Source organism: Daldinia vernicosa, assembly GCF_022497035.1.
Source record: "Daldinia vernicosa strain CBS 139.73 unplaced genomic scaffold F5Y00scaffold_13, whole genome shotgun sequence".
NCBI classification, from domain to species: domain Eukaryota; kingdom Fungi; phylum Ascomycota; class Sordariomycetes; order Xylariales; family Hypoxylaceae; genus Daldinia; species Daldinia vernicosa.
The window spans coordinates 101,329-117,869 of NW_025953929.1; the positions used below are offsets into that span (position 1 = coordinate 101,329).

The window sequence follows — 16,541 nt, forward strand, 5'->3', positions numbered from 1 at the left end:
AATAATTAAAAACTGCAATAGTAAGGTAGTTATATAAAATTAACTAACCAAATATCATCTATTTCATTATAAGCCAACAAGTAGCTAGGTAGCTAACTTAGGTACCTGACTAAACTGAGGTTAGGTACCACTTATAAACAAATAACTAGCCGATATATGTATAGCAAGCCGAGGTTTTCAAGACAAAGACTCTTTTTTGATAATTCCATCTCGGAAAGTAGACGCATTCCGCCGGGGTATGTAGGTAAAGGATGTAGGTAACTAAATCGTAGAGAAAGAGAATAAAAAACATGACATATATGGTATAATATGGTATGATATGATGTATCCGCTCAGCTCCAACACGCAAAAAGTAGCACCCATGACAACTCTCCATATTAACATCTCATCTCAAAGTCGTATCGTATCCAAAATCATCGAATAATGTCGTCAACTCTTATATATCGAAGTCCCCAAACTCGCCAGCCTCGTACGGGTTCCACTCCTGTCCAGGATACGACGTCGCAGTCATCACAGGTATACCATCGTCGTCGTCGACATTGACAGCGGGGAGTTCCACGGGATGGTCCACCGCTATCTTCTCTTCCGGCTCTGTGGGCATGTGCATTGCGATTGGTCGCTGTGGCGGTGACGGATCCTCCGGTAGAGAATCCTGAATGCTGCTCGCATCTCCTGTGACCGCGACGCCGACTGCCCCGGTAGCAATTCCAGCGCCGGCTGCCGCAACTCCGCCATTCACAAGACCCGTGCGACCCTTCTCTGAACCGGCGTACTTTGTATTCTCGTGTACGTGGACTGGTTCCTGAACTAGGAGTTGAGGCTGGCTTGGGCTATGTGCGGTAATGTTTAATCTAGGCGTAGCGTCGTAAATATCGTCCTCCCCTCCGCTATTTTCCTTATGATCGTTCGCGCGATCAACATTAATATTCAAGCTAGTACTCGACGCTTGGTGGTACGGAGACGACCTCTGCGGGCCAGGGGGTTCTGGGCTAACATTCATAGCACGGTTTACATTGACATCAGGACTGAGCGATGCATTTTTAGGCGGCTCGTTGAGGTTGGTCATTGACAGTTTGCTTACGAGATGGACCGCACTGTTAGGCGTTGGTAGGTTTACAGGCTCCTGGATTGGAGGTGGGCTCTGGTTTTGGTTTTGATTCTGGTACTGGTTCTGATTGGGGAAACCAGGAACCCTTGTCGACGCAGTCGAAGGAGAAAAGGAACGAGCCGCGTTGGGTGGAGGTCCGTTTTGCGGAGCACCGGGTTGAAGTGTCGGTGGGTGCATGTGAACACCTTTTATCATGGCCGTGGCAATATGCTGATGGGGCGATCGTTGTGTATCCTCACCGTCACTTGGAGGAGACACATTCGGGTCCGACGGCTTAGAGTGGAGACTACCGTTAGGTATTTGAGGGCCCGGCTGTCTAGGAGACTGTGCTGTTCGAGCGCTATCTGGAGCGCTGCCCCAGTTAGAACTTGAGGGGGTTTGTGTCTCTAGGTTCTGAACTTGTTGGAGGTTGGACTGAAGCCGGATTTGTGGTTGCTGGAACGACGGGTTGCCCATAGCTTGAGGCGGAATATCCTTGGTTGGTTGGGGATCATAACCGGTGTCTTCACGGGGCTTCTGAGGAGGCGGGGTTGGTGCCATATCTAAGAAAGTGCCCTGGTCAGACGGTGTAGGAGTGGTAGATTGCGAGTCGGCCTGTCTCTGCGGGAACTGCGGCGGCATACCTTGGTGGTTTGGCTGTATGTGAGGAGGCAATGGACCATATGGAATAGGTTGTGGGAGGGGTCCATTTCGAGGATCCCATTGCTGCGGGAACCCTTGCGGAAAAGCCTGAGGAGGACCACGCGGAATACCTTGGATACCTTGGGGTGTAAAGGCCTGAAATTGTTGATTTGGGGGCGGCAGGCCGGGACGTCCGATGTTGTAAGGAGAGGGTGCCATCATACCCGCGTGGCCATAACCATGTACAGCCTCGTAACCACGAGGAATAGGGACTTGGTCGTACCGAGGTTCTTGCCCGCGTCCAGCTCCGTGCATCATCGGAGGCTGCTGTCGGATAGCGCCTGGCATTCCTTGAGGCGGTGCCTGTTGGTTACTGACCGGGCCGAGGGGTCCACGTGGGGCGCCGTTGACAGACTGTCGCGGTACGTTTGCCGTATTTGCTGATTGATTAGGTCGTGGTGCTGGAGGGGTTTGACGACCGGTGGGGGGGTTTTGGGATTCGGATTTATGGGTTCTCCTAAAGGCATCCAGGAGTCTTGCTGCAGCATTCTTTTCCTTCGGCCCCTTTACCGGTTTTACTGAATTAATGCTCCCCACTTCGGAATCGATACCGGTATCGACACCAAAAAACTTCACCAGAGTGTTCTGGTCAGGAGTTGTAGCTAGCGGTCTTGGTAGATACCCTGCGCGTGGTTGATCAACGAAGGTAACATTAGGACTCCAAGGTGAGTCCTGCCGCGAATCATGGGGAGAACCATCATCGGCCGAGAACTTACCTTGAGGGTTCCCGTGCGATTGGTTCAGTATCTGTCGATCCTGCGAAGGCCTCGGCCCCTGGGGAGGGAACTGCGCACTTCCAATTGATTGCGGAGTCACTTGGCCGGGCTGAGGTGGGCGCCCTGGGGACGGATTAGACGACTGGCGGATGTGACCTAGCTTGCCAAGTGTAGGGCTCTGTTGGCCAGATGGAAGATGACTGGATAATCTCTGTTCATCATCCGGACTTTCAGATCGAGGCGTTGAATCATCGGCCCTGGTTGGGTTTGGGGGCGACTGCTGAATGGAATTTTGTGTCGTAGGTGTGGAATTAACAGATACACCATCTTGCTTCGATAGACTGGAGGCCAAAGGTTTTCTATTCGGGGTAGTTCGTACTGCCAACGAGGACCCGCTGATATTGGATAGATCAAAGGAGGCCGCACGTGGGGGGCTGTGGAAGTCTTTGGGAGGTGGACTAGACATAGAAAATGGATCATTGACTCCGGCCTGTTTGGGTATATTTCTCCCTCCAACATCCTGTCCGGTACCGGGCCGTATACCTGCCTGGGATCCTTGGGATGTTGGTGGTCGTTGACTAGGTGAAAGGGGCGACCCGCCTAATGGACTTTGGGAGACAGTTATTTCGGAGGGGCGTTGCATCTGAATTAACTGTGCAATCTCAAGAACTTGGGGCGAAGTAGGCGACTGAATATGCTCCGAAGGATTTGGCTGGCCTGGACCGGGAACCATCGGTCTTCGTGCGCCTTGCTGTCCCGGCAAACCTGGTTGCATTGGAGGTTGGCCGGGATACATCGGATGCGGACCGAAATGTTGTCCAGGGGGCGGCATCTGACCAGGCCGAAATTGTTGCATGGGATGCATGGGAAACTGTTGTGGTGGCCGCTGTAGGGGCGTCGATATCTGTTGACTCGGCTGTCTCGACTCTGATTTCGTCTCCGACGACTTAAACCCTTGCCTATTAAAAAGTCCGCCCAAAAACCCATGTTTCTTCTCACGCTCGTCGTCAGCTTGGGGACGTTGAGCTTCGGGAGGTCGAGGACCGCTGGGACTATTTCGTCCTATTGCACCGGACGGGGCCGCATATAATCCCCCCGGCCCTTGAGACGGCTGAGGTCCGGTTTGTGTTCGTACTGGACCTTGCATTGGACCCTGCACAGGTCTCGGGGAAGATGTATTGCTACTCGGTTTAACTGGTTGGTCATCTTTTGCCCCATCCTTCGCATTCCCGACACCTTTCATCATTCCTGTGAGCTCAGACAATCTTTTCCTCATCGACGTAGGCTCTGGATTATCATCATGATCAAAGGTAGACCCAAGGTTAGATTTGACAGCTGGTTGATACTTGTCATGGATTTGCACGCCGAAGAACGAAGATGGCTTGTTCTTGGTAGATGCGTTGTGGTTCGAGTTTTGCTGTTCTTGTTCAGCACCTGTGGTCCGGCGGGTTAGACTAAAAAATCCTGAACCACGCCGGGTACTATTTTGGCCCTCACTGGTAGCGCTCGAAACCGACACCTCATCAACACGGACTAGTTGATCACATTATTAGTTAGTCGTTTAATTTTGGATATGGTAGGCTTACCATCCGGCTCCTTGTTAAGCCCAGCATCACGACCTTCCCGTTCCCCTTGGGCCACGTTATCGTTAGTTCGACCTGGCGGAGGATGACCAACTTGTGGTGGGGTTAACGGTTGTGATTGCATGGGTTCATGAGGAGCAAAGATATTGTGCTTACGGAATCTCTCTGCCGAGACAGGTGGTATGCTACCGCTATTATTTCTCGACCGCTGTGGTATACCCTGCCCTCTCATTGGCGGTGAGGCATCTTCAGTTTCCTTATCATATCCATAATAGCCCGGTTGTTGCGATGGACTACTCGCTCCTGGTCGGGTCTTGTGTTGGATAAGAGGTTCTGTAAGGCGAGACTCCTCCAGTTTCCATTGACCACCAGGAGGGAATTTTTGAATAGGGTTACCTTCCATCTGTGAGGCGAAAGGATGACCTGGATTCATAGGTAATGCACTAGACTGACCCGGTGTCTGATTAAAAAATTGGTGAGGGCCATGAGGACCTACAGGACCTCCCATATGTCCCTGCTGTTGAAACCCGTTAGGTTGACCAATACTTCTACCAGCTGCAAATCCATTAGGAGCTGGGTTAAAGCCGTTGGCGAACGCGGGGTGATGCTGAGGTGGAGGTTGGGTGAAGGTCTGTGGTTGACTTAATTGGCCGGTGGCCTGGCCGCCTTGTCCACGGTCGGGTACATGCCCATTGCCGTTTTGATAATTGATTCCGTCCTTCATAGGAGGCACTGGGGGGATTTCATTATCTGAAGATCCAACTGGAGATGGAGTCCCGTCGTCTTCTTCTCCACCAAGCTTCTTTCTCGATAATAAGTCGAATGTTGATGTGCGACGAATGGGCGGTAATGGGGTAAAACCAGAAGATTGTTTTTTTCCTGAAGGGTTGGAGTCGCCGAGGCCTGGCGAATATGGCCTGTCAGCGGCCATGAGAGCGGTCATAGTCTGACGCGAGCAATCGATCGGATTGGTAAGAAATCGATATAATAATCCCCGAGATGTCACTTCGGCGTACTTAGGTAATTAATCTTGCTATTGGTAAATTAAATGCGCAACATTATTTTAAACAGCGCTTGATTCGGGTGCTGGGTGCTGGATGCAGAGCCCGCTGCAATGCTGTCGGCCTCTTTGCAGTTTGTCTTATTTCCTTTTTTATGTATAAAATATCCCTTCCTCTAAGAACGCAATCCTGGTCGACAAATATGGACAAATGTGGCAGAATATCAAATTAACAGTTCGCTGTCTGACAGGCGTATCCACGTGGAATTGATTAATAAATATTAAGGGTATATACGTCGCCGCGAAGATATCCAGAGGCGAATTCTAGGCGAGGGAGTAAGATCGCGTGTTTGCGAAATGGACGACTAGATGGAGTAGTAGACGCGAACGACAAGGGTAGGGAAGTATCTCATAAGGTGAAGATATAATCCACTTTAAATATAAATAATAATTACGGTGAGCTGCCCAAAGTTCGGAAAAAGTGAAGCGAGCGTCCGACGTCGACGATGACGATGATAGGGAGAGGAAGTTTGGGGGAGGAAAGGTGGAGTTGGAGCAATGGAGCAATAGAGTAACGGAGCAACAGAGCAGAAGCGACGGTGAGAGACGAACGTGTTGGCGTGCCTCAACGAAGTTAGGTAGCGAAATCTGGAATTGAAATTGCTAGGATGCCTTGGATGCTGGGATACTGGATACCTGAAAGGGCTGGGATGGAGCTAGACGGCGGATGGAACGGGGACTGGGGGGTGATGGTGGATTGGTGGGATCCGATTTTCTTATTACTGGTACCTGGAGCTGGGCAAGCTGGGCAAGCTGGTAGGCTGGAGAGCTTTTCTTGACCTAGTTGGACAGGTCCCGGTATGTATATTTTATGATAGATACATACCACGGCACCACGGTACGACCCTTTTTTTTATTGCCTCTATTGTAGTGTAAGGCTTTTTTTCTATGGAGTTATCGAGGCTTGTTTGGGCTGGACTCGGCTTAGCTCCTTGTCTAAGTGGCTTCTAATAGGGCTACGAGCTCAAAAATAGGGAGCACGAGCCAAGATCTCCAGTGGTGGTGGTGATGGTGATGAAGACGATGGTGGTGGCGCTATTTGGGGGCTCGAAGGAAGGCATTTTCTGCCTCTACTATGGTACATACATACTCTAATATAACTGAACTTTTCAGGTTGGGGGCCTAATAATAAGTCCTATAAGTGTGGAGAATGTTTCTGCTGCTGGTCCGCGGCTTGGGTGGCAGTGTTAAGCTGAATGTCTCTTCTCATTGCTTCCCCTTCAACCAATCAAAACTAATATCGACAATGATAATATCTACGCAAATTGGTAGGGAGAAGGATCACCTCCCCTGTCCACACGTGTGAACGCGGTCGATATGTACGTTGAACTTGGTTAAGCTTCAAATATGCTAGTAATATTACTACTTACTTACAGGTAGATCCCATGGATAACGGGCACTATTCTCCTACGTACCTAGTTTCTTTCCTTTAGAACCATCGAGCTTTGCGGTTAATAGTAACATCCCGCTGTTGATGATGTTGATAATACAAGGTAGTGATGATAGTAATCGTGACTTGTTCTTGTTAAGATTAATATAACTATTCGATAAGTATAGATATCTTAGAAGATACCTAAATTCATCCTATCCATGTATTGCTATCCCTACTTTTTCCAGGCCTTTCCTTGTAGCAGCATGTCAAGTCTCCGCCTACGTGGTAAGGTAGCAGCGCTAAACAAGCGGAATGAACACGGAGCGGCAAGCGGGGGGATGGATGGTAACGTAGAAAGCAACATATCGTGTGTTCTATGTATTGGCGTATAGATATACTGTGAGCAGACACCTGGAAGATACCTACACAGAGGTAGACACACCATCACAGAATACGGATAACATATCTATCGTGCGACTACATCGATCCTCATACGCCTTAGTCCCTCGATAGGTGAAATTACCTTACCGACGGATCATTTGGGACAAATATCCAAGACACGTTACGCAACCACGCGGGCACGCCACAAAATAACACATAATGCCTAATATCTAATCGGTTCGCCTCTTTAGAACCGTGATAGATACGAGATCTTCGTAATTCTATGAATCAGCCCAACAGCGCCAAGCTGACCGCTCTCCCACACATTCGATTGGATAGGTCTATATAAGGACGGTCTTGTCATGGCATTGCTAGATGAGGCGAGTAAAAAAAAAAATCATTTTAGTATTATGATATCTTAGATCGAATTACCTCCATCCTTCGATCAAATCCATGCTCCCAGTAAATTGTACAACCTACGCACCGCCGCCTGAATTCCTATGCTCAACCCGATCGAGAAACGCGTATGTCCACAAGATGAATTAATACAGTGCATATGAAAAGTCGAGACTGGAATGTACGAATAGCAGGGAAATATCGTCTCTGCCTATCGCATAAGAACCTTCTCCGCTCATAGCTTCCATCGTATCTCACTTAGACGAAATGCTGCAACATAAGGCCATTGTTTTCACGCGACCTTCCTACTAGGAGGGTAAACACGATGAAGAGAGGTGACTACTATTGAAAAAAGCCCTTGTCCCCCGTTCCGCGAAGTTTGTTCTTGCCTTTGTTGAATAGTTTCATGCCCGACTTCACACCCTTATTGCCAAACGCCCCTGCGGCCTGTAAGAGTTCCTTACTCTTTGTCCCAACCTGAGCACCGGACGAACCAAAGTTACTCATAGATTGACCCGTAAACATCTGTTGCAAATTGCCACTCGCAGCCCTTCCGCGTTGTACCGGTGGTGCATCAGGGTTACTGGCGTTTAAGTATTGTTGGTAGTATGGTTGTTCAGCCTGAGACTGGACGGCGGAAGGAGACATTTGCCCACCTGTTGACGTCGTTGACACTATACCATGCTCCGGCTGGCTCTGCATGTACATAATCCAGTTCGACAAGCCAGAATCCATTGAATAAAACTGAGCCCGTGTTTCATCAAATTTCTGGATTCTTTGTTCGATTGATAGAATGTTGAGGATATCTCTAAACGCCATAATCTTCGCTTGCGAAGACGGTTGGGCTATTGGGGCTGGTTGAAGGGCTGGTGACGGTTCAGAAATAAGCTCTATCGGCTGCGCTAGGGCAGGATGTTGTTCGGCCGACGACGTGTTTGATGATGATCGAATTAGTACTTGCTCTTTCTCATCTGCGAAGGATAAACGCGATGTTTCGGGAGCTGCAGATTGGGCTCTAAGACCATTATCCGTCACCAGCGAAACAGGAGAGGGCAAATCAAGCCCTGTTATCGACCGATCTCCAGGGGCGCGACTGCTAACGTCAGAAACTTGATGAGATATGGTGGCACGGCTCTCTGTTTGGACTTGTAGAGCGCTTGAAGTAGTAGCACCCGCACCCAGCTCTGTCGTTGTGGGAGGTTGATATTCGATCTGATTACTCTTGGTCGGTTCGCTGAGGGTGGTTGGCACACTCGGAGTCCCCCCAGTAGAATTAGGCACGCCTTTCTTTGAATCATTCTCCCACGAGAACCGGTTTTGTGGACGTGCGGTGCCTTGTTCTGGACTTCTACGTGGGCTCAAAGGAGCGATGTCTGGAAAGGTGCTTCCCTTCTGTAGGTCTCGTCCGAGCCCAAGCTCCGTCTCAGTCTCAGTCTCATCAAGTCCATAATTGGGTGCCTTCGATCCCTGCTTAAGAAGTAAACCTGTCTCTTGGAGAGATTTATCTTCCACTGGTGCCAAGTAATCATCGTAGACATCAGATAAATATGTACTCTCTCGGGCCGGTCTGCCTTGCGCTGGATCGAAGGTAGCGTTAGAAGCGCCTAGGATAGTGCTTGCGTTAGGCGTAGTAGCCGGACTTGCGCTTAGGGATTTGATTATCTCTTCCCTTAGCTTATCACTCTCCTTTTCAGGAGACGCAGTATGGACAGTACTCATAGTAGATTTCCGTTCCTGTGCTGTAGGTGTTGCAAGCTCTGGTGGAGCAATGATGGACCGGCGTGTATTCAACGGCGCTGTAGGAGTGAAACCTGAGCTGGTGGTTGCACTCTGCCGAGCCGAAGACGACTGGAACGGAGAATCTCCATATTGCAATGCTGGAAGTCCCATATCAGCTACTTCTGGCGCTCCGCGCTTGTCTGATGAGACAGTATTGGGTGAAGCGAGGTGGTTATCCGTGTTCAACGGCGGAAGAGACTGAGGCGTTGGATGATAACCGGGTCCAGCGGCAATTACTTTCGAGGCTACGATATCGTCATGTTTTCCTGTAGCATTATTAAACCCGCTTTCAGACGTACGCATGGATTTATTTTCTGTCGTGTTTAAGTCGTCATGTTTTGTCGGCAGCTGTCGAATAGCAGTGGTTGGTTCGAGGTCAGCAGGCTCCGCGTGTCTTATGCTCATTGGAGGCGCGTTAGCATTTACGATGCTGCCTAAGGAGGCCGGGCCGGGCCCCTCGACCTTTTCTGTGGGCGTTGGATTCCCGGAGCCGACGCTGATAGTTTCGGACACCCAAGTTCCAGGAAGTTGGGGTCTAAGCACAGTAGATTGGTGGGATGCACTGTCAGTGTTGCTCTTATTCGGTTCTAAATCAGCATCTAGTGGCGGCATAATGATTTGGGGATTTGGTTCAAGCTTCGGTCCTACCAAGGTGCTTGAGGGATTCTGTCCAGAGATTTCAGCAGTGTCGCACCGTTTGCTATCTGGCCCAGTTAACGGGCCAGGTGCATCCCTTGCTCTATCTGTCTGCTGAGTGTCCGTAATTGTCGATAAAGTCGAACGAGCCCGAGGGCTATAATTTCCAGAGGTTGAGAAAAAGTCGTCGCCAAACCCAGACAGACGTGCTAAGTCCGGCAATTTTGGACTGGTAGAAAGCCTGTTCCGACCATAATTGCCTTCTACACTAAGCCCTCCCGACTCCATATGTCTACCTTCTTTCTCCTTATCTTCATCCGTCCGATTATACAGGTCCGAAGGTCTAACTAAATTCGAGGATTTGGTGGGAGATGCGGCTCTTTGAGTCCATAGTTGAGTTGATATGGATCCCGCCCGAGAACCTGACCCAGGGACATTAATGTCACCAAGAGGGGTTCCTTCTTGGCTTCTACTCCCATCACGAAGGGGAAAGCGAGACGACGCCGGCCCTTGATCCGACGCAGACGCAGTGGTATCGACTGGACGAGATCCTAAATCCGCTCCAGTGTGTATATGTAAAGATGGCGGGCCGCTAGGGTCTCTTGCCCCGAACGGGCCGGGTCTATTCGACGAATTAACTGTGCCGGTCGAAGATTGAGAGAATGTTCTTGGTTGTTGGGAGTTCGTTTGTTGTCGTAACGCAGCGACCCGAGGTGCAGGCTCGGGTTCTGGTTCGGGTTCGCCATATTCGTCCTCGTATTCATTACCCCAATCATCACCGTCGTAACTTTGAACCTTTGCCTCCACCCATTTTCTTGTCTTCGTTCGGTTTACGTTCGCCTTGTATGCACTCGGAGTAGAAGGTGTCCTATATGCATAATATAAGCGTCAGTCCACGTAGCGCGAATAGACGGGTAGATAGAATAATTCTTCAGATAGATCCTAATATATATCCTATGAGCACTTGCAGCGGAAGCATGAACTCACATTGGGGAGAACGAGCTATTGCTCCGGACGACATTATTGTACGACCCTTCATTCATGGTAGCAAATCGAAGAATATCTTGTAATCTAATGCGACATCTAGGATAAATGGGAATCGGGATCTCGGGGTTAGATTCGGTAGGGGATAAACAGAATGCGAAGCAGACGAGAATAAGTCTAATGTAATCGATGGCGACGCAAACAGGTAAAGTATTCAATGCGCTCTGTGGTGAAAGTCGAGGGGTGTCGGGTAACCCTTGTTGACGTAGTTAGGTGAGAGAGGTATCACGGAATTAGCAGGCGGATGGGATATCTGGTCCGATGCGGGCAGGCGAAAAGGCGAATCGCTATCGTAAATTGAATAAATCGAATACAGGCCGAGAGGGAAAGGGTATAAGAGGGGGGGCCGTATAGGTGCAGGGATTGTATAACGATCGATGCTCGATATTGGATGCTACAATAAGATCAATATGTTCAAATATGTACTGTAGAAAAGAGTCGAGCTCGTCGCAGCAAGACTGCGAAGGCGAAGGTGGAGAGGGAGAGGGAGAGGGAGATGTAATGATGAAGAAAATCCTAACCTAAAGATGTTTAATCTAAAATCATCCAACGCCAAAAAGATTCAAAAGATACAGGTACTACACCTAGGTACCTTGGGCATATGCGGTACCTAACCTACCTACCTACATCTACCTAGGTTTTAGGTTGGCTCGTACTGCATATTCAGACATTGCGATCCGCCTTCCTGCCGTAGTGTAGGTACCCAACTTTGAATCTACTAGGTATCTACATACGCGGATACATCCGTATGTTTGTATTAACGGAGGTATTAACGGTATCAACGTACGTACGTAATCCCGCGGTGGATGAGTTTACAGTAACAGCATCCACCTGGACCCCTACCAAGGCGCTAAGATTTTCAATGGGGTACCTATTCGTATTTTATGTACTGGGCTTCTGCGTAAACGAGGTACCGCTTGAATTACATATTGGCTCCATGTCCCTGGAGCTATACGAGCACAGCCATCCACATAACCGGATCTATACAGAACAGCGTCAAAATAGATGACCTAAATAATTTCTTAACTTTAATCCTTTATTTTAACTTAAATAACTTTAAGATTTACCGAAACGCCCGCATTCGCAAGTTCGCGCAGGCTCGCACGTGGGATCTTTCCGAAGTCATGAGCGCGGCCTTATTTAATCAGTTACTTTCGTAATTGTTAAGGTATTTCGCAATGTACCTATTTCGGGACGTATTTGCTTACATAATAAAAAGTTTGAGCGCAATATTCGGAAAGATTATTTTGCTTGGGTCCATGAGGATGGGTCATCCATTTTGACGCTGTTCTGCTACATCACAATTTGGCTATGAATTCTGAAGTACACGTTTTCATGTCAATATTCCATACCATCCTAAATCCTACGATCATTTAACAGCCCACATTAGGTACCTAGGTAGGTATACTATTGTGAAGAACCAGTTTAGAATGAATGGATGGCACCCATTCGTATTACACAGGACGATGGTAGCTATATTAAAACAAGACGGAAAAACAATGCGGTTGGATAAATATTTATATTTCTATCCACTTCCTAATAGAAACCTGACAAGGTGCCTAGGTCAATATAACATCGGGTTGAGCAGTCTTCAACCCATCAACGCCGTATATCTATACGAGGAAACCTAATACCTGCCGTCTAATACTTAACCTGTAGTTAGTTTAAGTCGTTGATATAGTCTATCTAAAAATCCATATTAGTGTCGGTAAGACTACAAGTAGCGAGTTTACTCTTGGTTCGAGTAGTTGTGTCGATCTCCCATCCCTGAGTTACCTAATACAGAACATATAAGAATAAAATAGAGCCGGCTATACTATTGGCACAAGTCTACTAAGTGAGCAACTTGTCTTGCTAGCCCTTCTAATTACGAACAGTGATTAAGAAGCGATATTCGGATGAGCATAATCGCGCCTTATTACGTACATAAGATGGGCCGTATAATACACGGATAACGAAGATCCCGGGCCTAGCCATGATAGCAAAGCAAAAGATCATAGCCTCGACCCGTCCAAGTAGGTCCTCCTAGTATACAAAGTCCTGGCGATGCTTAATTTGGAGAAGTCACAACTATGGGCTTTCGCATCTGTGCAAAACCCTTTCGACCGCCTCGTTCACTTGCTGGCTAGACCATCTAGCCTCAGAGTCAGGGCAGACCATTGCCTCCGCTAGCGAAACTACGTCGTCGATAACTTCAGGGGAATATCCCTCGTTTTTCAACCCTTGCCCAAGACTCGTCGGTACGTGACCCATCTGCAGTCCCTTGAGCATCTCAGCTCGTTCCATAGCTGTAGTACAGGGACATGTCATCTCGATGAACACAACACCTAGGGCGAAGATGTCGACCTTCTCGTCGTCCGCACCTTTAGATAGTGGCGGTCGATAGTATGTAGTACCCACAGGACGATTCGACGTTGTCGAGCCGTCGTTGCTTGCATATGATAGGGGCAACCCCCCGCGCGCGAGCTGAGTCACTAGCCCGAAATCGCCAATACGCGGATTAAGCCATCGTGGAGGCAAATTTTCGTCCTTCACTCGACAGGAATTGCATGCCAGGCTACAGTATCCGCCTCGTGGCTCAGTATCGGGTAACGAGAGAAAGATATTACCCGGCTTAATGTCCCGGTGTATGAACCCTTTAGCGTGGATGTATTGTAGCCCAGCGTGTATGGCATGAAGGAGCCTAAGACTAGGAATAAGATGAAAGCAATGTTTTAAGGCGTTATTTCCGCCGGACGAAAGAGATATATACTGAGCTAGCGTCATTGGGTATAGCGACATTTGTATGTATAAGATATATCCGACTGCTTCAAACGCCTCCCTCTTTTCATTTGAGTTTGATAACCTGCTTTTCCCGTCTGTGAATATATCGCTAGTATTTGATAGGGAAAGACTCTCAACAGCAGGATTACTAGAGGTGCGCTGCTCGAACCATTGCCGGTCGTTAACCAATCGGTCGTTGGCTTTGCTATCACGGCAGGATGGAGTGTCTTCTGCAAAAACGACTCCACCACTTAGTGACGGCTCCGCCCCATCCCCTTCATCTTGAGAGAATGGCCGGTGATCTAATAGTAATTGTTGCCTTTGGCCTACTTCGGCTCTCGTGCTAGGATCTAACACTGTAAGTTAGCGAATACCGTTGCGTTAAACTGGAGTTAACTGCGTGGACGGTACGTATGATTCATGGGGCAAACAGTGGCTAAACAGACTAAAGTAACAACGTACCATGTGTGATTTCGAGTGGCTGAGATTGATGAGGCTCCTCAAGCCATGTAGCATGGTATCGCACGATGTTAGGGTGATCTAGCGTAGCTAAAGCTTGTACCTCGCGCAGGATATGCTGAAGCTCTTCCAGTTTTCCATCGCGAAACCTTTTCCCGAGTCTCGGGGATAACTGGATCTTCTTTACAGCATATGTTCCCCGATCTAAGGGGTTAAAACACTCATATACTTTTCCGAAGCCACCTCTCCCTAAAAGAGCACCTTCTTGGAAGGAAGATTGATAGTGACTTCGTGCTGGGGTTGACTGAAGAGTCAGTTTCAGGTCATTAGATGGATGCGGCATAAGGGTAAGTTGGGATGTTCCAAGGATCAAGTCGCGCATCACATTGGAGAGGTGTGAAGTCGGGACTTGAGAGCCAGCAACCAGATTATCTAAGGCTGACAGGTATTGTCGACGAGAATTTCTCACGGCATCAGATGTCGCCAAGTCGGATATCACTCCATTCGATGATAGTGTTCGGCTTGCGTCCGCAAACAGTTGCCGAGCAAGAGGCTGAACCTCTGGGGACTGCCTCGTATAGTTCTGACCCGGATTAGTAGCGTTGAGATACTCGGCAGCGCGGGTACGGATGTAATCTTCGAGTAGACTGGCAAGCATCATGTTACGATGCTCCTCAACACTATCTATGTCACCCGAAGAGTCGTGGGAGTTAGAGATGGATATCGACTTGGCCCCGGACGAAACGCTAATACTTTGAGTATCTCCTTCATCCATCTTTGTTTCGAGGTTCGACGAGGCCCTTTCATGAGATGCCGGCCCATATGAATCCATATTTAAAAGTCAAGTGGTCCAATATCAACTGAGAGGAATCGCGTTCGTATCAATATGATAGAACCAAAGGGTGATGATGTAAAGTCCATAAGATGCGGTAGTCGTTCAATGACAATAGAAATAAATATATGCAAAGGAAACGTTCATCGACCAAATGGGTTTACCCATTCCAGAATATTTAGTAGTTATTAGTTGTCTAAGTGATTGTCGAGTTCTGATTCTCGGTTAGTTGGGTGGTTTATGATGATGATGTGAGGTGTTCTTTTAAGACATTGACATTAACTGCCACGTTGTTCCATCTCTTTCTCTCTGTATTGTACCTACCTGTCTCCAGCTCAATGATCACCCCTGGAAGTAAAGGGGAAACCAGGTCAACAACACACGGATCAATTAGTTGTGGCCAACTAATATTATCTCTTTGATTTAGTGAGTTTCATGACAGTATGTTATGAGTAAAGAAGAGGAATGATTCAGCTTTTCAACTTCGAGTCAAGATTTAATGGTACATGTACTGTCTGTGCTAACTTTCAATAGGTATTTTAACGTAATATAGGGCTTTATGCAATGGGCTCTATGCAATATGCAACCTGCCTTGTAGCGGACCATCAGTGGCTTATCACCCCCCGCTATCCCATTATCGTCCTACCCAAATTTAGAGGTACCTTTTAAATTCTAGGCAGAGGTAGACTTCTATATCTCTGTTACGGCGCACTGGAGGCCCCAAGACCTTACGCCGAGCGTAATAACAAGAAAAGAAAACAAGTTAAACTTTGTAATTAAACTAACCACGCAGGTATTTAAGCCATACGAACCTATGTGGTTTCTAGAATTTCGAAAAGCCAATTATCGCATCGATCCAATCAGGCCCCTTGTCGAATACTCTTTTCGGTATCTTTGGCACTCCTAGTCGAGTAGCCATGTTTAGGCTATGTGATAATCGTATAAGTACGGAATAAACTCTCTTACTACCCCAAGTAACCCATCCTTTCTCACGTCTTATGTATTTAGTAGTAAATACGGGAACCAAGACGTACATAGGCACCTCCTATCTAGCCGTTAACTTAGATGAAAGCCGCCGCTGCTGCAGCTAAAATACCGCCGCCTGCTAATGCCATTCGAGGGACTGAATCCGCTGCAGCGCCCTCTGAAGTCTCCGACGCTGCAGCGCCCTCTGAAGTCTTCGACGTTGCCTCTCCAGTGCCCGTGGTAGTTGGTACTGCCTGACTATCAAGTGTTGTGCCGAAGCTTGTGGTGATGGCCTGCAGATTTCCACTAATACTTGCGATCACCTCCGTGTAACTGGGGCCATCGTTCACAAAGGTAGCGCAGCTAAGAGGTGTTGTCGTCTGCGTCGTCGTAGTCGGTCCCTGGCAGATCGGCCAGCCATCACAGACGGACAGGTAAGGGGTGTCAATGTGACCGCCAACACAGCAGCCACTGATGCCAGAGTCGACGACCCGTACGCCAGGACAATACCCCTGTTAGGTATTAGAATAGAGGTAGTTCGGGCGCATTATTTTTACTCTAGCATGATACATACGGTCTGGGTTGAGTCAGTCGCAAGAGCGCTTGAAAGCATGAGCGAGCTTAAGATGGCTTTGGAGAGAATAGACATAATCAGATAAATTACGAGGTTATTAACGAGCTAAAAAATGGTGGTGGTTAAGCAATTTGATTTGAACAATCAGGAATGAGGTGTTGAAGCGAGTTGCTGGTGTTTGATGGTCAAGT

The 16,541-nt window shown here is 48.2% G+C and overlaps 4 protein-coding genes across 4 annotated transcripts; all 4 read right to left on the reverse strand.

Moving 5' to 3' along the window:
• Positions 1-436: 436 nt before the first annotated feature.
• On the reverse strand, positions 437-5,019 carry F5Y00DRAFT_260142 (uncharacterized protein; the record flags this gene model as incomplete). Its single annotated transcript, XM_048010979.1, has 2 exons — positions 437-4,038; positions 4,092-5,019. The coding sequence occupies 2 exons, from the start codon at positions 5,017-5,019 to the stop codon at positions 437-439; spliced, it is 4,530 nt and encodes a 1,509-aa protein (XP_047866622.1).
• Positions 5,020-7,271: 2,252 nt separating this feature from the next.
• Positions 7,272-11,456, reverse strand: F5Y00DRAFT_231836 (uncharacterized protein). The gene is made up of 2 exons (XM_048007076.1): positions 10,700-11,456; positions 7,272-10,580 (listed from the first exon to the last, which is right to left on the reverse strand). The coding sequence occupies exons 1-2, from the start codon at positions 10,753-10,755 to the stop codon at positions 7,640-7,642; spliced, it is 2,997 nt and encodes a 998-aa protein (XP_047866623.1). The 5' UTR covers positions 10,756-11,456; the 3' UTR covers positions 7,272-7,639.
• A 1,370-nt stretch (positions 11,457-12,826) lies between these two features.
• Positions 12,827-14,810, reverse strand: F5Y00DRAFT_260144 (kinase-like protein; the record flags this gene model as incomplete). The annotated part of the gene is made up of 2 exons (XM_048010980.1): positions 12,827-13,869; positions 13,982-14,810. 2 exons carry the CDS (start codon positions 14,808-14,810, stop codon positions 12,827-12,829), a joined length of 1,872 nt encoding a protein of 623 aa, XP_047866624.1.
• A 1,061-nt stretch (positions 14,811-15,871) lies between these two features.
• On the reverse strand, positions 15,872-16,425 carry F5Y00DRAFT_260145 (uncharacterized protein; the record flags this gene model as incomplete). The annotated part of the gene is made up of 2 exons (XM_048010981.1): positions 15,872-16,288; positions 16,351-16,425. The coding sequence occupies 2 exons, from the start codon at positions 16,423-16,425 to the stop codon at positions 15,872-15,874; spliced, it is 492 nt and encodes a 163-aa protein (XP_047866625.1).
• Between the last annotated feature and the right edge of the window lie 116 nt (positions 16,426-16,541).